Source organism: Sarcophilus harrisii, chromosome 5, assembly GCF_902635505.1.
Source record: "Sarcophilus harrisii chromosome 5, mSarHar1.11, whole genome shotgun sequence".
Classification (NCBI taxonomy): Eukaryota; Metazoa; Chordata; class Mammalia; order Dasyuromorphia; family Dasyuridae; genus Sarcophilus; species Sarcophilus harrisii.
Window position 1 is genome coordinate 156,212,816 of NC_045430.1, and position 19,577 is coordinate 156,232,392.

The 19,577-nt window shown below is 31.9% G+C and overlaps 1 protein-coding gene across 2 annotated transcripts in view; it reads left to right on the forward strand.

Annotated features, from left to right (window-relative positions):
• LRRN3 (leucine rich repeat neuronal 3) overlaps positions 1 to 19,164 on the forward strand; it is a 56,557-nt gene extending 37,393 nt beyond the window's left edge. For both annotated transcript variants that reach the window (XM_023504796.2, XM_003771514.4), the window contains one exon: positions 16,143 to 19,164. In XM_023504796.2, coding sequence (XP_023360564.1) covers positions 16,501 to 18,627 — 2,127 coding nt within the window. In that variant the 5' untranslated portion in view covers positions 16,143 to 16,500 and the 3' untranslated portion in view covers positions 18,628 to 19,164. The remainder of the gene's footprint in view (positions 1 to 16,142) is intronic.
• The last annotated feature ends 413 nt before the right edge of the window (positions 19,165 to 19,577 follow it).

Here is a 19,577-nt window from a genome sequence, read left to right on the forward strand (position 1 = left end):
GCTTAAGATCACAAAAAAGTATTAGTTGAAATTTGAAAATAGAACTTCTAATTCCAATCCATTGAAAATCAAGGGAATTTTAGTTTTCAGTATCTCCAAAATCCTATTTAAATAACAGTATGAATTAAGCCTCTTTATGTGCCAATTACTGTTTTGAATGCTTAACAAATATTAGTTATTTAATCCCTTAAAAAGTCTGAGAGACAGTGTTCTTTTTATACCTAATTATAAAGATAGGGGACTTGCCTAAGATCACACTAAGGCCAGTTTTGAATTCAGAGCTTCCTGACTCTAGGACCACTATTCTAGCCATTGTGTCAACTCGCTGAGTCTTCTACATTAAATCTTTCTTTAAGTAACCAGTAGATTTTTTTTAATAACTTTTTATTGCCAGAACCCATGCCAGGGTAATTTTTTACAACATTATCCCTTGCACTCACTTCTGTTCCGATTTTTCCCCTCCCTCCCTCCACTCCCTCCCCCAGATGGCAAGCAGTCCTATACATGTTAAAGAGGTTACAGTATATCTTAGATATAATATATGTGTGCAGAACCGAACAGTTCTCTTGTTGCTCAGGGAGAATTGGATTGAGGAGGTATAAATAACCCAGGAAGAAGAACAAAAATACAAGCAGTTTACATTCATTTCCCAGTGTACTTTCTTTGAGTGTAGCTACTTCTGTCCATCCTTGATCAATTGAAACTGAGTTAGATCTTTTCTTTGTTGAAGAAATCCACTTCCATCAGACTACATCCTCATACAGTATCGTTGTTGAGGTATATAACGATCTCCTGGTTTTGCTCATTTCACTCAGCATCAGTTCATGTAAGTCTCACCAATCCTCTCTGTATTCATCCTGCTGGTCATTTCTTACAGAACAATAATATTTCATAACATTCATATACCACAATTTATTCAACCATTCTGCAATTGATGGGCATCCACTCAGTTTCCAGTTTCTAGCCACTACAAACAGGGCTGCCACAAACATTTTGGCACATGCAGGTCCCTTTCCCTTCTTTAGTATCTCTTTGGGGTATAAGCCCAGTAGAAACACTGCTGGATCAAAGGGTATGCACAGTTTGATAACTTTTTGAGCATAGTTCCAAATTGCTCTCCAGAATGGCTGGATGTGTTCACAATTCCACCAACAATGTATCGTGTCCCTGTTTTCCCACATCCCCTCCAACATTCTGCATTATCTTTCCCTGTCATTCTAGCCAATCTGACAGGTGTATAATTAACCAGTAGATTTAATGAAATTCTACAAATATCTATGTTGCTAATTTCACAAAACACCCAAACTGCCTCTAAGATATTTTTGTCTAAGATTTATAAATTAGTATAAGATTTAGGAAAATTATAAATACAATTTCAAAATGCATTTTATGTTGATAAATAGGATTTTTATAATAATTCCATTCTAAAGCCTTCTTCATAGCATCTATGACATATATTTAAAATACTTTTGTTGAGGGAGATAACAAGAGTCATACCCTCTTATATGAAAATTAGAAATTAAAGCATGGAAAACAAAATATGGAAGCAGTTGCTTGTTAGTAATATTTTTGGTAGAGAATACAGAAAATTCCATCAGCATGGGTAAAACCAAACATCATTTTCAGGTGAAAATTGAAGCTCTTAGATTTAGAACTAGAAAAGATCTTAATAGTCAACTAGCTCAACTACCCCATTTTATAGGTGAAGGAACTATGATCTAAAAAGGATATTTGATTTGTCCCATGTCAGACAGATAAGCAGAGCAAGATGTTGGAACCCAGGACCTCTGACTCCAGATAGTTTGTTGGAACAGGTGCTTTAAATCATCTCATATGTAGATCATTTATGCTTAGTTTTAGGAATATTTTCTCGTTATTTTCACATAAGTGTTAGAATACTAAAAAGAGATATTTTAGAAGAGATAAATATAAATGCACTTAGAACAAAATTAAGTTCATTTGGTCAAAGAACACAATTGCATGTGAAATTTAAGAGCATCATGAGAAAAATGAGGTCTTATTTGGACAGAGTAATTTTATTACACTAAGATTTACGATATCTGCATACATATAAAGATGTCACACTCCTAAAATTTAAATGCAAAATATTCGAATATATTTGATAGTAGAAATGTTATATCAAAAATGTAACTTTTCCACAGCACTGTTAAATTTTTCATTCAAATCTTTGACCAAATGAATTTATTTGATTAGGATTCCAAATACATTTTTATTAAAGAGTTCTTTTATTTTTTTATCCTTAATAAAAAGTAAATGGAAAAATAAACTACTTAGTAATAATATTATAGTTACTAATAACTACATACTATCTTTGTAGGATGTGCTAAATAGAAAGGAACAGGTCAAAGATCATCTATATCATTTTCTCAGATGGAATTTCTAATTCTCTGTAATAATATCATAACTAAAATATTTTTTCAGTCTTATATCAATAGTATATGAGTGGAATCTTGTCAAGGGGCTTCCGTATCTTCTTCAAAAACCAATCCCTTTGTATTCTGTTGATTAGAACAACTCAATCAATAGTTCAGATGTGATGAAGATCTTTTCAATCCTATCTATACTGGGTTACATTTTTTCCCCACAAAAACATCTCTCCTAATAATGGTAAAGAAAGTACTTACTTGGGGGCACCAATAAAAGAAAAAACATTTTTTTCCTATAATGTTTATGTCAGGTTGTTGCATAAAATTATCCTATGTTTCATAGAGACTCTTATTTGTGAAAGCTAAGAAGCAATAAATTTTGACATGCAGCTCATTTGGAAATCTTTTCTTGTTATTGTTGTTAAATTTTTATTACTTTCTTTGAATCACAAAATAAAGGTACATTTTGTTCTCAAAGACTTCAGGCATATGCCTAATGAAAAAGGAAATGTGGAGTGGAAAACAACAACTAAAATTATTTAATTGTTCTACCCAAAGTGTTATAACAGAAATGTCTTATGATTTGGGTTAGGTATGTGTGAGACATGAATTTCCAAATTATTGTGCAAGGTGTGATGTGAACTTTGTAAATTGGCAACTTGACGAGGATTTTATCAAGAAATGTAGTAGAAAGCAATTTTTAAAAAATAGTAATGTTGGTATCAGAAGGTATAGATTTAGGGTGACACCATCTATTTTATCACTTTATAGAGATCGTTATGCTTGATCAGATGTAGAGAATTAATCACTACTTTTTTCTAACATCAAAAATCAGAATTAACCAACAATTTTGGTTTTAAGAATGACACCAAATTGCTGCATCCTATTTCTTGTAATATAGGGTTCATTTTCTCAATTACAAACTATTATCTGGTAGAATAATTCAAGGAAGAAAAAGAAAAAGGAGAAGAAAGATGAATCCAATGGATGAGCAGCAAAGCAATTATAGACAAAAAAAGCTTTATTTTATTTTAATTTTAAAGTTTTATTAAATATATGTTTATAGAATGTTCTTGACTATACGCCAAATTAGAGAAAAATATACACATTCTACCAATTGAATCAGCTATTCATGCATCTAAATGTAGGACTTCATAACATATCAAAATTTATCCTAAATATGATTCTAAATTTTTTCATAACTTTAATGAATAAGATATAGGTTATTCTTTATCCAGGAATAATAAATGAATGATAGCTTAGTGACATGTGCCTATTTTTGTCAAAATTGCTGCCCCCTGCCATGTGCAAAGCATGCCAACTATCCTGATAAGCACTTTACATGGAAATAAACAAAAAGTCTTTGAAGCTACATTAGCAATATATTTTGGGCACCTCACAGTTTTGCTCAAAAGCAAATCTTGGGTAATGCAAATTTATTTGCTTAGTGGTGCTTTATTTTTTCCAAGGTAATTGCAGAAAAAATAGAGTAAATACATTTTAAAACAGAAATAGACCTTGGATATCCAATCTAATTCTAGAGCTAAAAACAATTGAAGCCCAAGGAGATGACATTAGTTGCCACAGTTTACAAGCTAGTAACAAAACTTTGACCTGAAAGCCATGCCCTTTTCATTATACTCCAATGCCATATACTGAATACTAAAGAGAAGACACCACTCCCTATTTAATCTATATGTCTCTTATCACCTAAAGAAATCAAAGTTTCTGAGTTTCCAGATTTGCAAAAAAAAAAAAAAAAAAAAAAAAACATTGAATTAACACTTATTTTTTACCCTGTAACAGATGGCTAATGGTTGGGATTGTAAAAAATAGTAAATAATTAGCAAAAAATGAAAGAAAGTAAAAACAAGCAAATTATGCAATTAAATCCATTAGCTTCTAGAATCAAATGGAATAAGCTACCATAATGCTATCTTGACAGTATTTCCTGTGATATTGAATATTAGTATATTCACTCAGAGACAAAATATAAACTTGGTAAGGCAAGTTTGGGTTTGGAGATAATCATATGTTTTCCTAATCATATACAAAAATCAACTTTATATATAATATTTTTAATAAATTGCTCAGTTGAGCAAAAATTATAATTAAAAAGAAATACAAATCAAAATGCTTTTCATAATTAAAATGAAGTATACCCCCAAACTGGTAATTCATAAGCATACAGAAATCATTCCAAATGATGTGAAACATTGCCAAGATCTGGACTTTTCCTTTCTCTTTAGAAGGACAATTATAATTGAATAATTTCTACTGTGGTATGAAACTTTTTGTAAATACTACAAAATTGCAAATGTCATATAGTAATTGGATAGTAAATGTGTGTGTGTTCCTGATCTCTTTCCCATCAGAATGTAAGGTCCTCAGAGTAGAGAAAGTTCCTTTCTATGTATTTTGTGTCACCAGATGCTAAAACAATACATTGTTAAAACATTTAATAAAGTCTTTTTGATTGACTTTAGAGATTATCAAGTAAGATGATGCCTTCAATTTGGAGATGGGGCATAGATTTCATAATCCATCCTAATGTCAGATAATGATTTTACTAGAGGCTGAGCTAAGTTTTTGACTCATTTCTTCTAATAAAGTCCAAAACTTTTCCAATCCAAAGTATGGACTGACTGCTTAATCCCAAACTAATATTATTTTTTGCAGCATTAGGATATATTGATGAAAGTAGATAGAAAGTAGATTCAGATTATGAAAGACCTGAGTTCTAATCCTACCTCAGGTGCTGACTAGTTGTATGATCCCTGGAAAGTCACTTAACTTCTCAGATTTCATTTTCTTACATATAAAATGAGAATCATAACAAATCCTACTTCACAGAGCAATTGTAAGGATCAAAAGAGAAGCTATATGTAAATGACTTTGTATATATTACTATATTGTATAAAATTAGCTACTCTTATTGACAATAATAAAACCATCTGATTAAAAGAGAAAAGGAATTGAGAAAATAACCTTTCCCGTTTACTTCTCAAGAGGCAAAACTAATCACTATTTTTTAAAAATGAAAGGCAACAGCTACTTCTTATTTTCTTTGAACTCTTCAAATCCCACATGCACTAAAATTCTATTTGTAATGGAGTGTCTAAAATTAGAAATAATAAAAATAATGAGTCTGTGAATGACTTTGCCTTCCAATATCATTTCCTGCGCAAAGAGGACATATTGGTTTCAGCCCGGGTTCAAAGGTACTGTAATTCCAACCACTGGTAGATCTAGGGATGGAATGTGCTATGAAAACTTGAGAGTGACTTAAATTTATCCTAAAATTCATTACAAATTCATTCAATTCCCAGTTGATTTTATGGATTAGGTTTGACAGTAAAATAGAGCCAACATGTGAAATTTGTCAAGAACTTCTGGAGTTATTCTGATCTCTCTACCTCTTTCTAGAATGAATCGCCAATTGGCTAACGGACCTATCACCTCATGAATGTGAATACTTATAATAAATATTGGATGTATTCATTCATGTCCAAACTCTTGCCTATATCCTGTAATAAATTCACAAGCAGAAGGACCATCTAATACTAAGGGTCTTCAACAACCTTTGCACACTAAAGTATACTGTAAATAATAGGAAATAAGATTCATCAAATATTTAGATTTGTTACCAAAAGTATCCTGATAAGAACTACGATTTTAATGTAAACATATACTTTTAATTATTGAATTGTCAAAAATATTAAAAAAAACTAGCAGAACTAAATACTCATCTCCACTGATAGCTCTTTAATTAAATTGAACAAAGGAACTAGTCAGTCCCAACAGTTTATGCTCCATGATTAAATTATCTGGATATTTAACAAATTTATCTTTTATCTTGTGTATGAACATGATCATAAACTAAGTTAGCTTTATCAGAAGAGTAATTTCATATAACTAATCAAAAAAAATTTAAATGCCTTCATTATTCAAATTACATGATTAAAATGCAGTGCTTCAAGTTTATTTACTACATGATACTTCAGAGAAAATAAGATAATATTAATAAATTAAGGGGAAAACAAAATCAGATATCTGATTTTATGGCTATTTTATCAATTTTAGTTGAGATTCTTTTCTCTTAAATTTTCAGTTTTTAACTTGTCCCAATTTAAGAATCATATCTGTTCGACTATTCTGAAATATTAACACAAACACTTTCCTTAAGAATAATAAATTCAAATTCAAGAAATGAATTAGTACTTAGGAGGAAGAGAAAGATGAATTTCTCCTAGCTTTAATATCCGGGAAAAATAAATGGTCTTCAAGTAGACTCATCTGCTACAATTATTATGACATGGCATCCATTCAAATGGTCAACAATACCCAAGGGATATGAAGCCTTCAATTATACTTGAAAAGAAAGACTGAATCTTATAACAAGCGAATATAAAGATAGATAATGGGAAAAGTAAATTCAGATTTTTTACACAAATGAGTTCAGATAGTAATTTGGTACAGAAGAAAATTGAGCTTCTTAATGTAGTCATGGCAACTCCTTGTCTTCATTAGTTATTGAACCTAGGCCAACTAATATAATTTCTTTTCTAGTGATTTTTGAAGAGAAAATGTCCTTCCTATCCATAAAATATCATAAATAATGATGAAAAACACAATGGACGGTATACTTTTATACCTAGGTCCTGGTCCCAGTCTTACCCCTAATCATCCCTGTATTATCCGTGGGCCTCATTTCCTTTATTCACAAAACAAAGATGCTGACTAGATAATCCATAATATTCTTTGCAGATCTAAATTCTGTGGCAGAATATGCTGATGTTCCCCTTAGTTCCTTTGATTCAGTTTTGAAAATTATTATAAAAACACCAGAGTTATCAAGAAAATTTTCCTCCTTTCTTCATCCACTTCAGTTTCTTGGCCTTTTATTTTACTTCTTCAAAAAACAGGGAAAGATGACATAGAAATATTTGAATCATTGTTTGTTGAGAGAACTAAAAATAAATCCCCTTAATGAATAGAAGGCAATTTTTCTTATAGTTAACTTTCATATCAAACTGTTTCTACATTTTTACATTTCTACAAACATTTTCTTTTTTAGAAAATTAGAATAGGTATCAGGCATTCAATATGGTATAAGAATTCCTAATATTGCTTTCCTGTAATGGCTTCTAATTTGAGACTTTATCTTGTCTTCCTCTCATATAAAACATTTCAAGCCTTTGGCTCTCCCTCAGGCAAAATCTATGTCTGGGGGGCAAAAAGAGAAAGAAAAGATATAGCCAGAAATTCAGAAAATAAAAATAGACATAAGAATTAGAGAAACTAGAAATTTTAAATCATGTTTAATGTCACTGAATAGTCTTATGCAGTTAATAGATATACTACACAGAATAATGAATCTTGCAAACTCTAAGGAAAAATCATCTTTCAAAATTGCTGTCCCAATCCTACCTGACCAGAAATGACAGATTTAGCAGTGCTTGTTATATTTGTAAAATATATTTAAAACCTCAGAAAATTAAACTGATTCTCAATAGAGATATATAAATATTCATTCTTTTGCTGCTAAATTTGATGTTCTATGTCCATCACTGTGACTATTGAGTAGTATATAATAAATGCATTTCACTGAGATGCAGCATTTAATAGGTCTTGAAAATTCACTGATAATGCTTTAAACCTATAGTATTATTTAATGATACTTTATTTTTGCTTTTAATTCAGTGAAAAATGTGCTAGATTCAGGTTCAGAGTTCTAAGATTTGAACACTGCCTCTGTCACTGACTGGCTGTATTTTGTTGGGCAAGTGACTTAAACTTTGTGGGCCTCAGTTTCTGAATTGTAAAATAGAGACTGACTTATATGATCCTTCCAACCCTAATTAGATGATCCTATGAATCAAATACCTTCAAAACTAGGAAGAGGGACAACTGTATTTTCTTAATAACTGTAGAGCCTAGAAATTGGAAAGAACAAACACTGGAAAATACGTTGCTTATATTTATGAAAGTGAGGTTTTAATCAAGGAAAAGGAGTGAATTTAATGAAAGTACATACATTTTTAGAGGATAACACTGTACATAACACTATTCTCACCTCTCCCTACTTTTATTTTAAAAATAAAATACAAAATCTTTCTGTAATTTACCTCTGCTTCATAATTTCTTCCCTGGAGGGATGCCATTAGCAATGATAACAGATGCAGCAGTCTCAATTGTAAAGTTCTAAAGGTTCTGGAATGGCATACTAGGTGAAATATTTGTGAATAAAGAATATAGGAAAGAGAATGAGTTAGGTGAACTAATATAGTATGACTTTTATCCAAAGATTCTCAAGATTGAAAATATATTAAGGATCTAAATTTTCATACTATGTGCTCAATAAATAATTATGACAAAAAGAAAGGAAGAAAAGAAAGAAAAGAAGGAAGAAAAAAATTCCTAATGGTGATTTAACTGAATGTTGGAGATCAGATATAAAATACATATCAGAAAGTTCTATTTTCTTGTTTTGTTCTGAAATGTATAATGCTTTACAATGATGCACACAAAAGCAGAGATTAAAAAAAAGATATGAAGTGTCTTTTTCCTCTTTTTTTTAGTCAACATTGTGGTAATATCCAGAAAAAGTTCTGAAATGATGGCAGAAATTAAGAGACTGTTCTATGAACAAATCTGAAAGGCAGCTTTGTAGGAGCAGCTGTGTTTTGAAAGTGCTTCCACCTCTAAATTGGTCCTTGTAAAGTGAACTCTTTTCGCTTTTGCCAGTAGGGCCCACTACAGTGTAACTGCTACATTTCCACTTTTATCACTGTCTGACCACTGAAGTGGAAAAAGAAAGATTGCCAAAATCTGATGTATTTTCCCTTTTTTGTCTTTCTGAATCTGTTCTTAGATGCCCGTTACTTCAGTGACGAGAATCAATGTTGAGAGTATTCATATTTTGTAGGCAACATCAACCCCTAAATATGGTGATAATTCTTGCTGAGTTGATCCACTGTAGGAGTGCAATTAAAAGAAATCAAATCAAATAAAACCAGGCACTCTTTTTATCCCAGGGCATGTTAGTAAAAGCAGTTCTGTCTCTGCTTCTGTCTTTTTCTGTCTCTTTCTCTGACACACACACAAACACACATACACGCACACACACACCAGATTTAAGAGAAATTTAGTAATTTACCCACATACTTCTTATTTAGTAAGATTTACACAAATAGATAACATCTAAAGACAAGTTAGATTATCTGCTTAAGGTTAAATCAGTGAAGAGTTACTTTTCTTGTTCCATTCCATTAGCCATTTTTAATATCATAATGACAAAAGACAAAAAAAAAATCTTAGTCATCTATTTAAAAGATCAAAAAGAAAAATCAAATTTAATAGATCATGAAGAAAACATCATCTTATCTATTTTTCATGTAAATGAAAATTATTTTTATTATTCACTTCATGGAATATATTTTTTTCCGGTTTCCCTTTGTTCCTCTGAATTTCCTATTAGTGTTTCTGGAATTTCTAAATAAAAAATATCCATTTTTTTGCCTAGCCTTTCCAGAGTTCAGAAAGTAGTATTTTTATTTGTTTTTATAATATGATTTCAATTACAGGAATAATTTGGAGTAATACTTAAAATATAACAATCATATAGAAGTAATTAATATTTTTCAAAAAATTAAATGATTATTCAAGTGATATTTATTTGTTGTTGAGATTGATCTATCTATATATGTCATTTATTCAGAACACTGAAAACATTCAACAACAGTAGACAATTCACCAACATTGTCTTTCTCACCTTTTATCAATATCTAATTAGATATTTCTTTTACTATGACATGAAAACACCAATTGACTTTGAAAATAAGAGAAAAGGGTAACAGGCTCTTCGGAAATAATGGTATCACTCAAAGTAACAATGGCCCAGATACATTTATTGTAATTAAATCCTCATTTTTGTCCTCTTTTTTTCATCCCTTGTTTTATTTTTTCATCATCTGTCCTAATTTTTTCTTTTCTTTTGTTCTTTTCCTTGCTTTTTTCTTCCTCCCTTCCTCCTTTATTTTTTCTTCCTTCCTTCCTTCTCTTCCTCTCTTCCTTTCTACCTCTTTCCATCCCTCCTTTTCTCTCTTCTTTCTTTCTTTCTTTCTTTCTTTCTTTCTTTCTTTCTTTCTTTCTTTCTTTCTTTCTTTCTTTCTTTCTTTCATTCTTTCCTTTTTTGGAGGTGAATGGAGTTAAATTACTTGCTCAGAATACCTGAGGCTGGATTTGAAGTCAGGTCTTCCTAAACTCGTTGTTTATTTAAATAACAATTCTTTCCTAAAGACTTTAAGTTTTACATTTTAATACTTCAAGTTAGGCTTTCTCCTACTAGATAATATATACTTTGCTAAAAAGTGGATCTGCATCCCATTGAAGTAATAACGAATAACATTCTACTCCATGGGAAAGTTCACAATCATTAATAACTAACATGTTTAAAACTTAAGGAAAGGGTAACTTGAAAAGTCACAAAATCCTGAGTGCTAAACTTCAATATAATTTTTTAAATAATTAAAGCAATCTAATCATTCTGAAGTGCCTAAATTGTCTTTGCCTAACGCCAAAAGAATTATGGAATTAGAAGCAAGCACAGTTCTCACTTTCATAGACTTTACAATCTACAGGGGACTTCCAAATCCAGTAGAAGAATTAAAGAATAACTTTGGCTTCTGATCGTCTCTGAAATTGACTCCTTCCAAATATTCTATTAGTAAGAGATTCTTTATCCTTTCAGGACCATGAAATGATCAATACTACAATAACAAATGACAAATTTCAAACTAGCCTTCAATCATGCTTTCTCTACTGGAGATTTCTTCCAACATTCTATGGGGAAATTAATCTTATCATTTCATCATTGGTTTGTATTTATTACTTACCTGTAGATGTTCTGCAACTCAGATTAGGTCAAAATGGGATGGCTATTTATTGGTATAATCAAATAACAGATATGATAAAATGAGCAAAGAAGCAAATGAAAGAAAAATGTTTTCCAGATCTGCCAAGTATAATAAACATATACAACATTTGCCAAAGATATGCTAAAAATGTTTTGTTTTGTTTTCATTTGTCTTCTTTGAAATAGGATTAAGTAGATTTTCTACATGAGAATTTACACTGATCAAATAAGAGAGCTGTGAGGAACCGTGGTGCTAGGTAGTGCAATGCAGTTTTCTTATTTTATAAGAGGCAGCATGGTGTGGTAGAAAAAATAATGAAGTCTCTAAAAAAACTAGAGACATTTGAGTTTGAATCTCATCTCCTGCTATGTGACCACAGGCAACTCATAACCAAAATGTAAAATAAAGATAATATCTATCATCAACTATCTCCTGTGGGTTGTAGGTAGAATAAAATAATGTATGCTAAATGCTTGATATAAATATTTCTTATTTAAATAAAAAAAAACTCCGTTGTGGAAAGGAAATTAGAGATGGTGTTAGAAGCCTTGGGTTCAATTTTTCTTTTCTCTAACTATTACTACCTTTTCTATAAAATGAGGGAGTTGGGCTAAATGAGCTTTGTAGTTCTTTTCATCTCTATGTGATTCTATGATCTTGTGTCTTTTTTTTTTTTCACAATTAAGGGATTTTAAGCCCAGAGAAAAAAAGTTATACCTTCAAGGTCACAACACTGCTAGAAATGACTTGAACCCAGGTCTTCTGATTACAAATCTAGGAATTTCTCTAACAGAAAAATTATTCTTACAACACTGTGATAAAGATGAAACTTTCAGAAACATAATTTGTTTTCTCTATGGCTAGTGTTTTTTGTCCAAGTCAAGCATTTCTTTTTTTCCCTGTCTGATGAATTAGAATCTAATTTAGGTTTATTTTCTCTTACTTATCCCAATCATTGTCATAAAAATGCATTTCTGAATTAATAATCAATCAATAAAAATTTATTAAGCACCTACTATAAGTCAGACATTATGCTAAGTGCTTGATGTTTCTTTGGTAGAATTTTTTTCTCACTAGATTAATTTGAATTGTAATTCAATGCAAATCTATACATTCTGTATTTATAGTTGTACATAAATTGAGGAAAGCTGAAAATATATATGTTTTTGGCACCATGACAGAAATATGTTTGTCTTAATTTAAATGAATTCTTTTAAGTTATATGCTACTAAGATGGAGATATACATGATCTTAAACAAGCATAAAGGAAATACAAAAAAATTAATATAGATATCAGGCATAATCAACCATGAGTCTCAGAGTCAAATCAAGTAGTTAATGTATGTGGCCAATGAACCTCAATGGTCTCACTTCCTAACTTCAGCAACTGTAATTCAATATTGCATTGATTGTACATCTAAAACAGTAGTTATCTGGAACTCAATAGTTATTCTTATAGATAAAACTTTAATGACAACTTAAAAAGGAAAATGGGAAGATCTAATGTTAGTCCAAACTCTATTGTTTGTCAGTTAGTCATATCCAATTCTTAAACCCATCTAAAGTGTTATTGGCAGAGATATTAAAAGAGGTTTGCCATTTAATTCTCCATTTACTTTGCAGATGAAGAAATTGAGATGAAACAAGTTTAAGTAGCTTTTCTAGGAACACACAGTGTCTGAGGACACATCTGAATTCAGTTCTTGCTGATGTTGAACCACTTGGTTGCTCAATAACAAACAAAGGTAGTTCCATTTAAAGGATTTAAATATTTGCAAGTGTACAATATGACATAGAATAAAGAAAATTACTGAAGAGTTAGGAATACCCAGGTTCAAGTCTTGCCTCTCTATGATGCTGGACAAGTCACTTAATCTCAGGCTACTTTCTAAGAATAGCTGATGAACAGCAGAAAATGATTAGCCTCCTGGGAGAAGCCCTGTGCCAATGAATTCCAGTTAAAAGCATAGAACAAATGATTGATGGTAGAATAAAACTTAAACCTAAGCCTCTCTTCCTAGTCCACTATACTAATGTCATATGTTCTCAGTTGAACTATCAATTTTGCTGCCACATGCCTTGGCACTTATAGGTCAGCAGTCAGCTTTTACTTTTATCTCCTAGGGGCCAAAGCCTATTTATACCATTTCCTAATATTTCAAGCCACGCCACAGCACACATATTCATTTTCCCCTTGAACTCCACTTTTATATTTGAAATCTTATTTTAAAGGAATAACACTTTCTCCTCTTAAGTTAAAGGAATAAATTCCCTTTTATGTGTTTCTTTCTCCACTCTTTAAGGACAGATACTTTTCTATTTCCTTTCATTTGTGCTCCCATCATTTAGTACAGTCCCTGATACACAGGAATAACTCAGTGAAGATTCCTACCTATCTATTTATCTTCCTATTTCTAGAGACAATGACATAGGTTTAAGATGTTTCTTTGAAGCTAAAAATATTGTTTCTGTCCATACATAGTAGCCACATTTTGAAATATATTCATCAATATTAATCAAGCAATTATGCAGTCTTACATCACTACAGTGTTTTCAGGAGGAGAAAAAAAGAAAAGAGGAATGTAGTAAAATGTTGATTGCTTTAGATCATTGTTTCAAGACAAGTTTTGGAATAAAAATAGCCCATTATCACTACAATAATGATCTGGAAGTTGTTTACTGAAAGCAAAAATGGTTAGCCATATGATTAATTAAAAATAGTATGCATGCAAAAAAGCTGTTTTTCAAACACAGCATCTATGAAATTAAAAAAAAGTAGTGTGTCAGATTACGCATGTTTCTGTTATAAAGACATGAGTATTCATTTGAAGAATATGTTTGTTTTATTTACATAATAAAGACATTTGCTCATTGGTAATAACTAATATATAACATCTTTAGGTAAAAATGAAACACTTGGAGTCTACTCTGAATTTTTGCTTTGAATAGCTTTGAGAACAAACAAGTCAAATGATTCAAAGAATCTATTGGAGAGAAAAGACAAATAAATGCACAATATGATGACAGTCATTATTGCATGATGTGTGTGCCTTATGGATGGTGTAACTAAAATTATATGAGAAATGGGAGAAATAGGGCTAGAAAGGTTTAGAGACCAGGTGACATTTTAGTTATACTTCAGCTTATGAAAAAATGAAGAAGGGATAAGCAGATATTCCAGGCATGAAGAACAACATGAACAAAGATGTGCATTGGGACAAAGCAGAACTACAGCTCATACATGGAGTAAAATGAAATAAGACCTTCAAAGGAAAGGCCAGTTGGCAAAATAATGTAGAATGCCAGGTAAAAGAATTTGGCCCTATTTAGTAGATAAAGGTAGGCTGGGAAGATATTTGAGTGGCAGAATGATCAAAGCACATTTATGCACAAAAATATTGAGCTGGCAATGCTATACAGGGTGGGTTAATGGGCTGAACTAGAAAGTAAAAGCAGGAAGACTGGTTAGGAGGCAAATTTAGGAGCATAGTAGTAAGTATACGTATTATAATCATGGCAGGAAGAATAACGAGGAGAATGGTTACAAAATAGATTTTTGTAAAGGAGGAATTGACAGGACTTAATGATCATTTTGAATGAGAGATAAAGAGAAAGGTACAAAAAATTAATCACAAGCTTGTGAACATTGGTCACAGAATGAATTATGGAGCCACAGGGGGATTGTGAGCTCAAAAGGAATGGACTCTCAGCATCAAAAGTCATGAAATATTTTGAGTTTGAGGTAGCAGTGGGGTATTAAGTATTGTCCTATAACTATAGATAGTTGGAGACTCACTTTGCACTTCAGATGAAAGGTGAGGATTTACTGAATTAAATTAAATTAATGTGGGAACTGTGTGCATAAAGGTGGAACTTCAAAATCTGGGAAGAGATGAGGTTGTCAGCATCATATGATGTAGTGGCTAGAGAGCTAATCTTGGAATTTGGAAGACCTGAGTTCAAATCCTGCCTCAGATTCTTACTAGTCAAGTGAATTTGGGCAAGTCATTTAATAGGATTCAGCTTCAGTTTCTATATCTATAAAGTGGAAACAATAATGATCAGTGATGATCAGTGATGATGTGATGATCAGTGAGACAAAAGATGTTTAAAAAAAAAAAAAAAAAGGTTTGCTAACAGAACACTGCTATGTAAATGTTAGGTGTAATTATCCAAAATACTCCATAATAAAAATCTGATAGAATAGAGTTATAGAAAGAACAATAGAACATCCAATTGAAATTCAGTACTTTTTTTTTTAACTGAACAAATATGCTTCTATCATTCCTTAGGAGAATGACATCACAATTCGAAACATAATAGGATTATTTAATTGTAGCCAATAAATTAGCATGTATTAACTTTTACTGTGTACTTTGTACTGTGCTCTGTGCTGCTTATTGAAATGATTATTTACTTCAATTCTTTTAACATAGAAAATAATCAACCCAGCTTTTATTAAGAATCTAGTATGTTCACTGAGCTAGACATTGTGATTACAAAGACAAAAGAAAACAGTCCCTTCCCTCAAGGAGTGAATATTTTAATAACCAGATAACATGTAAACATATACATATATTATAGACATATACAGGTGAGATTACACCACTTTGCATGCAGAAAACAAAATATGAAAATATAGTAGAGGCAGTAGAAAGCAAGAATTTTATGACTTTTAAAGGGGAAAAGATGATATCAAGAGCTACAAAGCATCAATGGCAAGCTTGGGGAAAATAATCATTAAAAAAGAATAATGACAATTTTTCAATGATGCCTAAATTAATTAAAAGTCTGCAATGCCTTTTTATACTAATTATTTCCTTTGCTTAAATTGTAGGTCATGCTGCTATTATTGCAGACACTAATCAAGCATGGGATATGAAATTATTACTCCTAAATAAATGAATTGCTTAATCTCCAGTGATCAACTCTATATATTCCATCTTCACAAAGCTTATCAATTTCATCTCATCAGGACAATAGTGACCTTCTGTTCTCCAATATGCATGGGATTTTTGGACAATGCATTTGCAGGTTTGACACTTTTTTCCAGGAAGACAAACATTATATTTCCTTGGTATTTATCATTTGACAAATGCAAGCATTTTCTTTACCAGCCAGATCTTATTGAACTTAAGAGCAGCTGCTGTGGAATGTTTAAAAGTCGATTGTATTTCTGAAGACTGAGTGCTAAAATGAAGGACATGCCACTCAAAATTCAGGTGCTACTTGGCCTAGCTCTCATTACACTGGTACAAGCGATAGATAAAAGAGTGGATTGTCCACCATCATGTACTTGTGAAATCAGACCTTGGTTTACTCCAAGATCCATGTACATGGAAGCTCTCACAGTGGATTGTAATGATTTGGGGCTTTTTAATTTCCCAGAAAGATTACCTGCTGACACACAGATCCTATTGCTGCAGACCAACAATATTGCAAAAATTGAAAACTCAGTAAATTTTCCAGTGAACCTCACTGGCCTGGACTTATCACAAAACAACTTATCCTCAGTCACCAATATTAATGTAAGAAAGATGCCTCAACTTCTTTCCATTTACCTGGAGGAAAACAAACTTACTGAGCTGCCTGAAAAATGTCTATCCAGGCTAAACAATTTACAAGAACTCTATATTAATCACAACTTCCTTTCTACCATTTCACCAGGAGCCTTTATTGGTCTACATAATCTTCTTCGACTTCATCTCAATTCAAATAGATTGCAGATGATCAACAGTAAGTGGTTTGAAGCTATTCCAAATCTAGAAATTCTCATGATTGGAGAGAATCCAATCATTAGAATCAAAGATATGAACTTTAAGCCACTTATCAATCTCCGCAGTTTGGTAATAGCTAGCATAAACCTCACTGAAATACCAGATAATGCATTGGTTGGCCTGGACAATTTAGAAAGCATCTCATTTTATGATAACAGATTTGTCAAAGTGCCTCATGAGGCTCTTCAAAAAGTAATTAACCTCAAATTTTTGGATCTCAATAAGAATCCTATCAATAGAATACGGAGAGGAGATTTTAGCAACATGTTACATCTAAAAGAGTTGGGGATAAATAATATGCCTGAATTAATTTCTATAGATAGTCTTGCTATTGACAATTTACCAGATCTAAGAAAAATAGAAGCTACTAACAACCCTAGATTATCATACATCCATCCAAATGCATTCTACAGACTTCCCAAACTTGAATCACTCATGCTCAACAGTAATGCCCTCAGTGCCCTGTACCATGGAACCATTGAGTCCCTGCCAAACCTCAAAGAAATCAGCATACACAGCAATCCCATCAGGTGTGACTGTGTTATCCGCTGGATCAATATGAATAAAACCAATATTCGATTGATGGAGCCTGATTCACTGCTTTGTGTGGACCCCCCTGAATTTCAGGGTCAGAATGTTCGGCAAGTACATTTCAGGGAAATGATGGAAATTTGTCTCCCTCTGATTGCCCCTGAAAGTTTTCCTTCTAATCTGGATTTAGAAGCTGGGAGTTATGTTTCATTACACTGTAGAGCTACAGCAGAGCCAGAGCCTGAAATCTATTGGATCACACCATCAGGTCACAAGCTCTTGCCAAATACTCTTTCTGACAAGTTTTATGTCCATTCTGAAGGTACTTTAGACATAAGTGACATAACTCCAAAGGAAGGTGGTTTATACACTTGCATAGCAACTAACCTGGTTGGTGCTGATCTAAAGTCAATTATGATCAAAGTTGATGGTTCTTTTCCCCATGATAACAATGGTTCTCTGAATATTAAGATAAAAGATGTTCAATCTAATTCAGTTCTGGTATCTTGGAAGGCAAATTCGAAAATTCTTAAATCCAGTGTTAAATGGACTGCTTTTGTTAAAACTGAAAATTCTCATGCTGCCCAAAGTGCTCGTATACCATCTGATGTCAAGGTGTATAATCTCACACATCTGAATCCATCAACAGAATATAAAATCTGTATTGATATCCCTACTATCTACCAGCAAAACAAAAAACAATGTATTAATGTCACCACAAAAGGATTGGATCTTGATCTTAAAAGTTATGAAAAGAATAATATAACAGCATTCATTGCCTGCCTAGGAGGTCTTCTTGGGGTAATCAGTGTGATATGTCTTTTCAGCTGCATCTCTCAGGAGATGAACTGTGATACTGGACACAGCTACATACGGAATTACCTACAGAAGCCAACATTTGCATTCAGTGAGCTTTATCCTCCTCTAATCAGCCTTTGGGATGCAAGAAAAGAGAAAAGCACAGCACTTGAAGTAAAAGCAACTGTCATAGGTGTTCCAACAAACATGTCTTAAAAATGGTTTAAAAAAAAAACTTAATTTCTGTGAAGAAAAGCACAAGACTACAGTTGTGCTAAATCAAAGGAACAGAAATATCATTCTTTAGAAAGAAGTCTAGACTTCATCAGTGCTGCTGCTGACAAATGGAAACATGTAGAGTTCAGCATTTAAAATGTATTTTAATTAGCTGGTTTCAAAGGGTACTGTGGCAACCAAATAAAACAACTTCATTTTCTAGACCTTTCATTTGACTTTTCTGTCTGGAATACAGCTCAAGTGAACAAGAACATTTTCTGTATTTTTTTTAGGTATGTAAGAGTAGTCGAACTGAGCAATACCTCCTCCTGTGTTGCATTACACATATTAGTCACCAGTTTTTGCAGTGACCAGATACACTTGAATTGGCACGTGGTATAACAAAATGGACAAATTATGTAGAGTAGACACAGTGAGTATGTGAAAACTTTTTTTATGAGGAAAAATACATTTTGGATTAAAATCAATTGCTTTTGTCTTGTTTTGTTTCTAAATAAAACCAATTTCTGAGAGATATTATCTGACAAAAATAATCATTTTAACGGCGAATTAAAAAACACACACACATCTTTCTGTTACAATGGAGTTCTGAATTCTGAAGCAACAAATTTTTCTTGGGCTATTTAATTACAACTCATGCAGAAAAATATATTTTGTAGATTATTTTATAATTCTGTGATATTAAAAATAGCAACAATGTTTTATACTTTGAATATAGAAAAAATCATAAGGGTATTATGTATTTAGAGCGTGATCCCAGATTTGTTGTTGTTGTTTTTTCCCTTCCCCACATAGTAACTTGAAGACAAGATTTAATTATGGTATTCAAACAATGTAAATCCAATATCTAAATTAAAGAAAATGCTTAATTTAATCTTCAGTTGCATCTCAATATTAAGGATTTTGCTTTACAGAAAATTCTGCAAAAT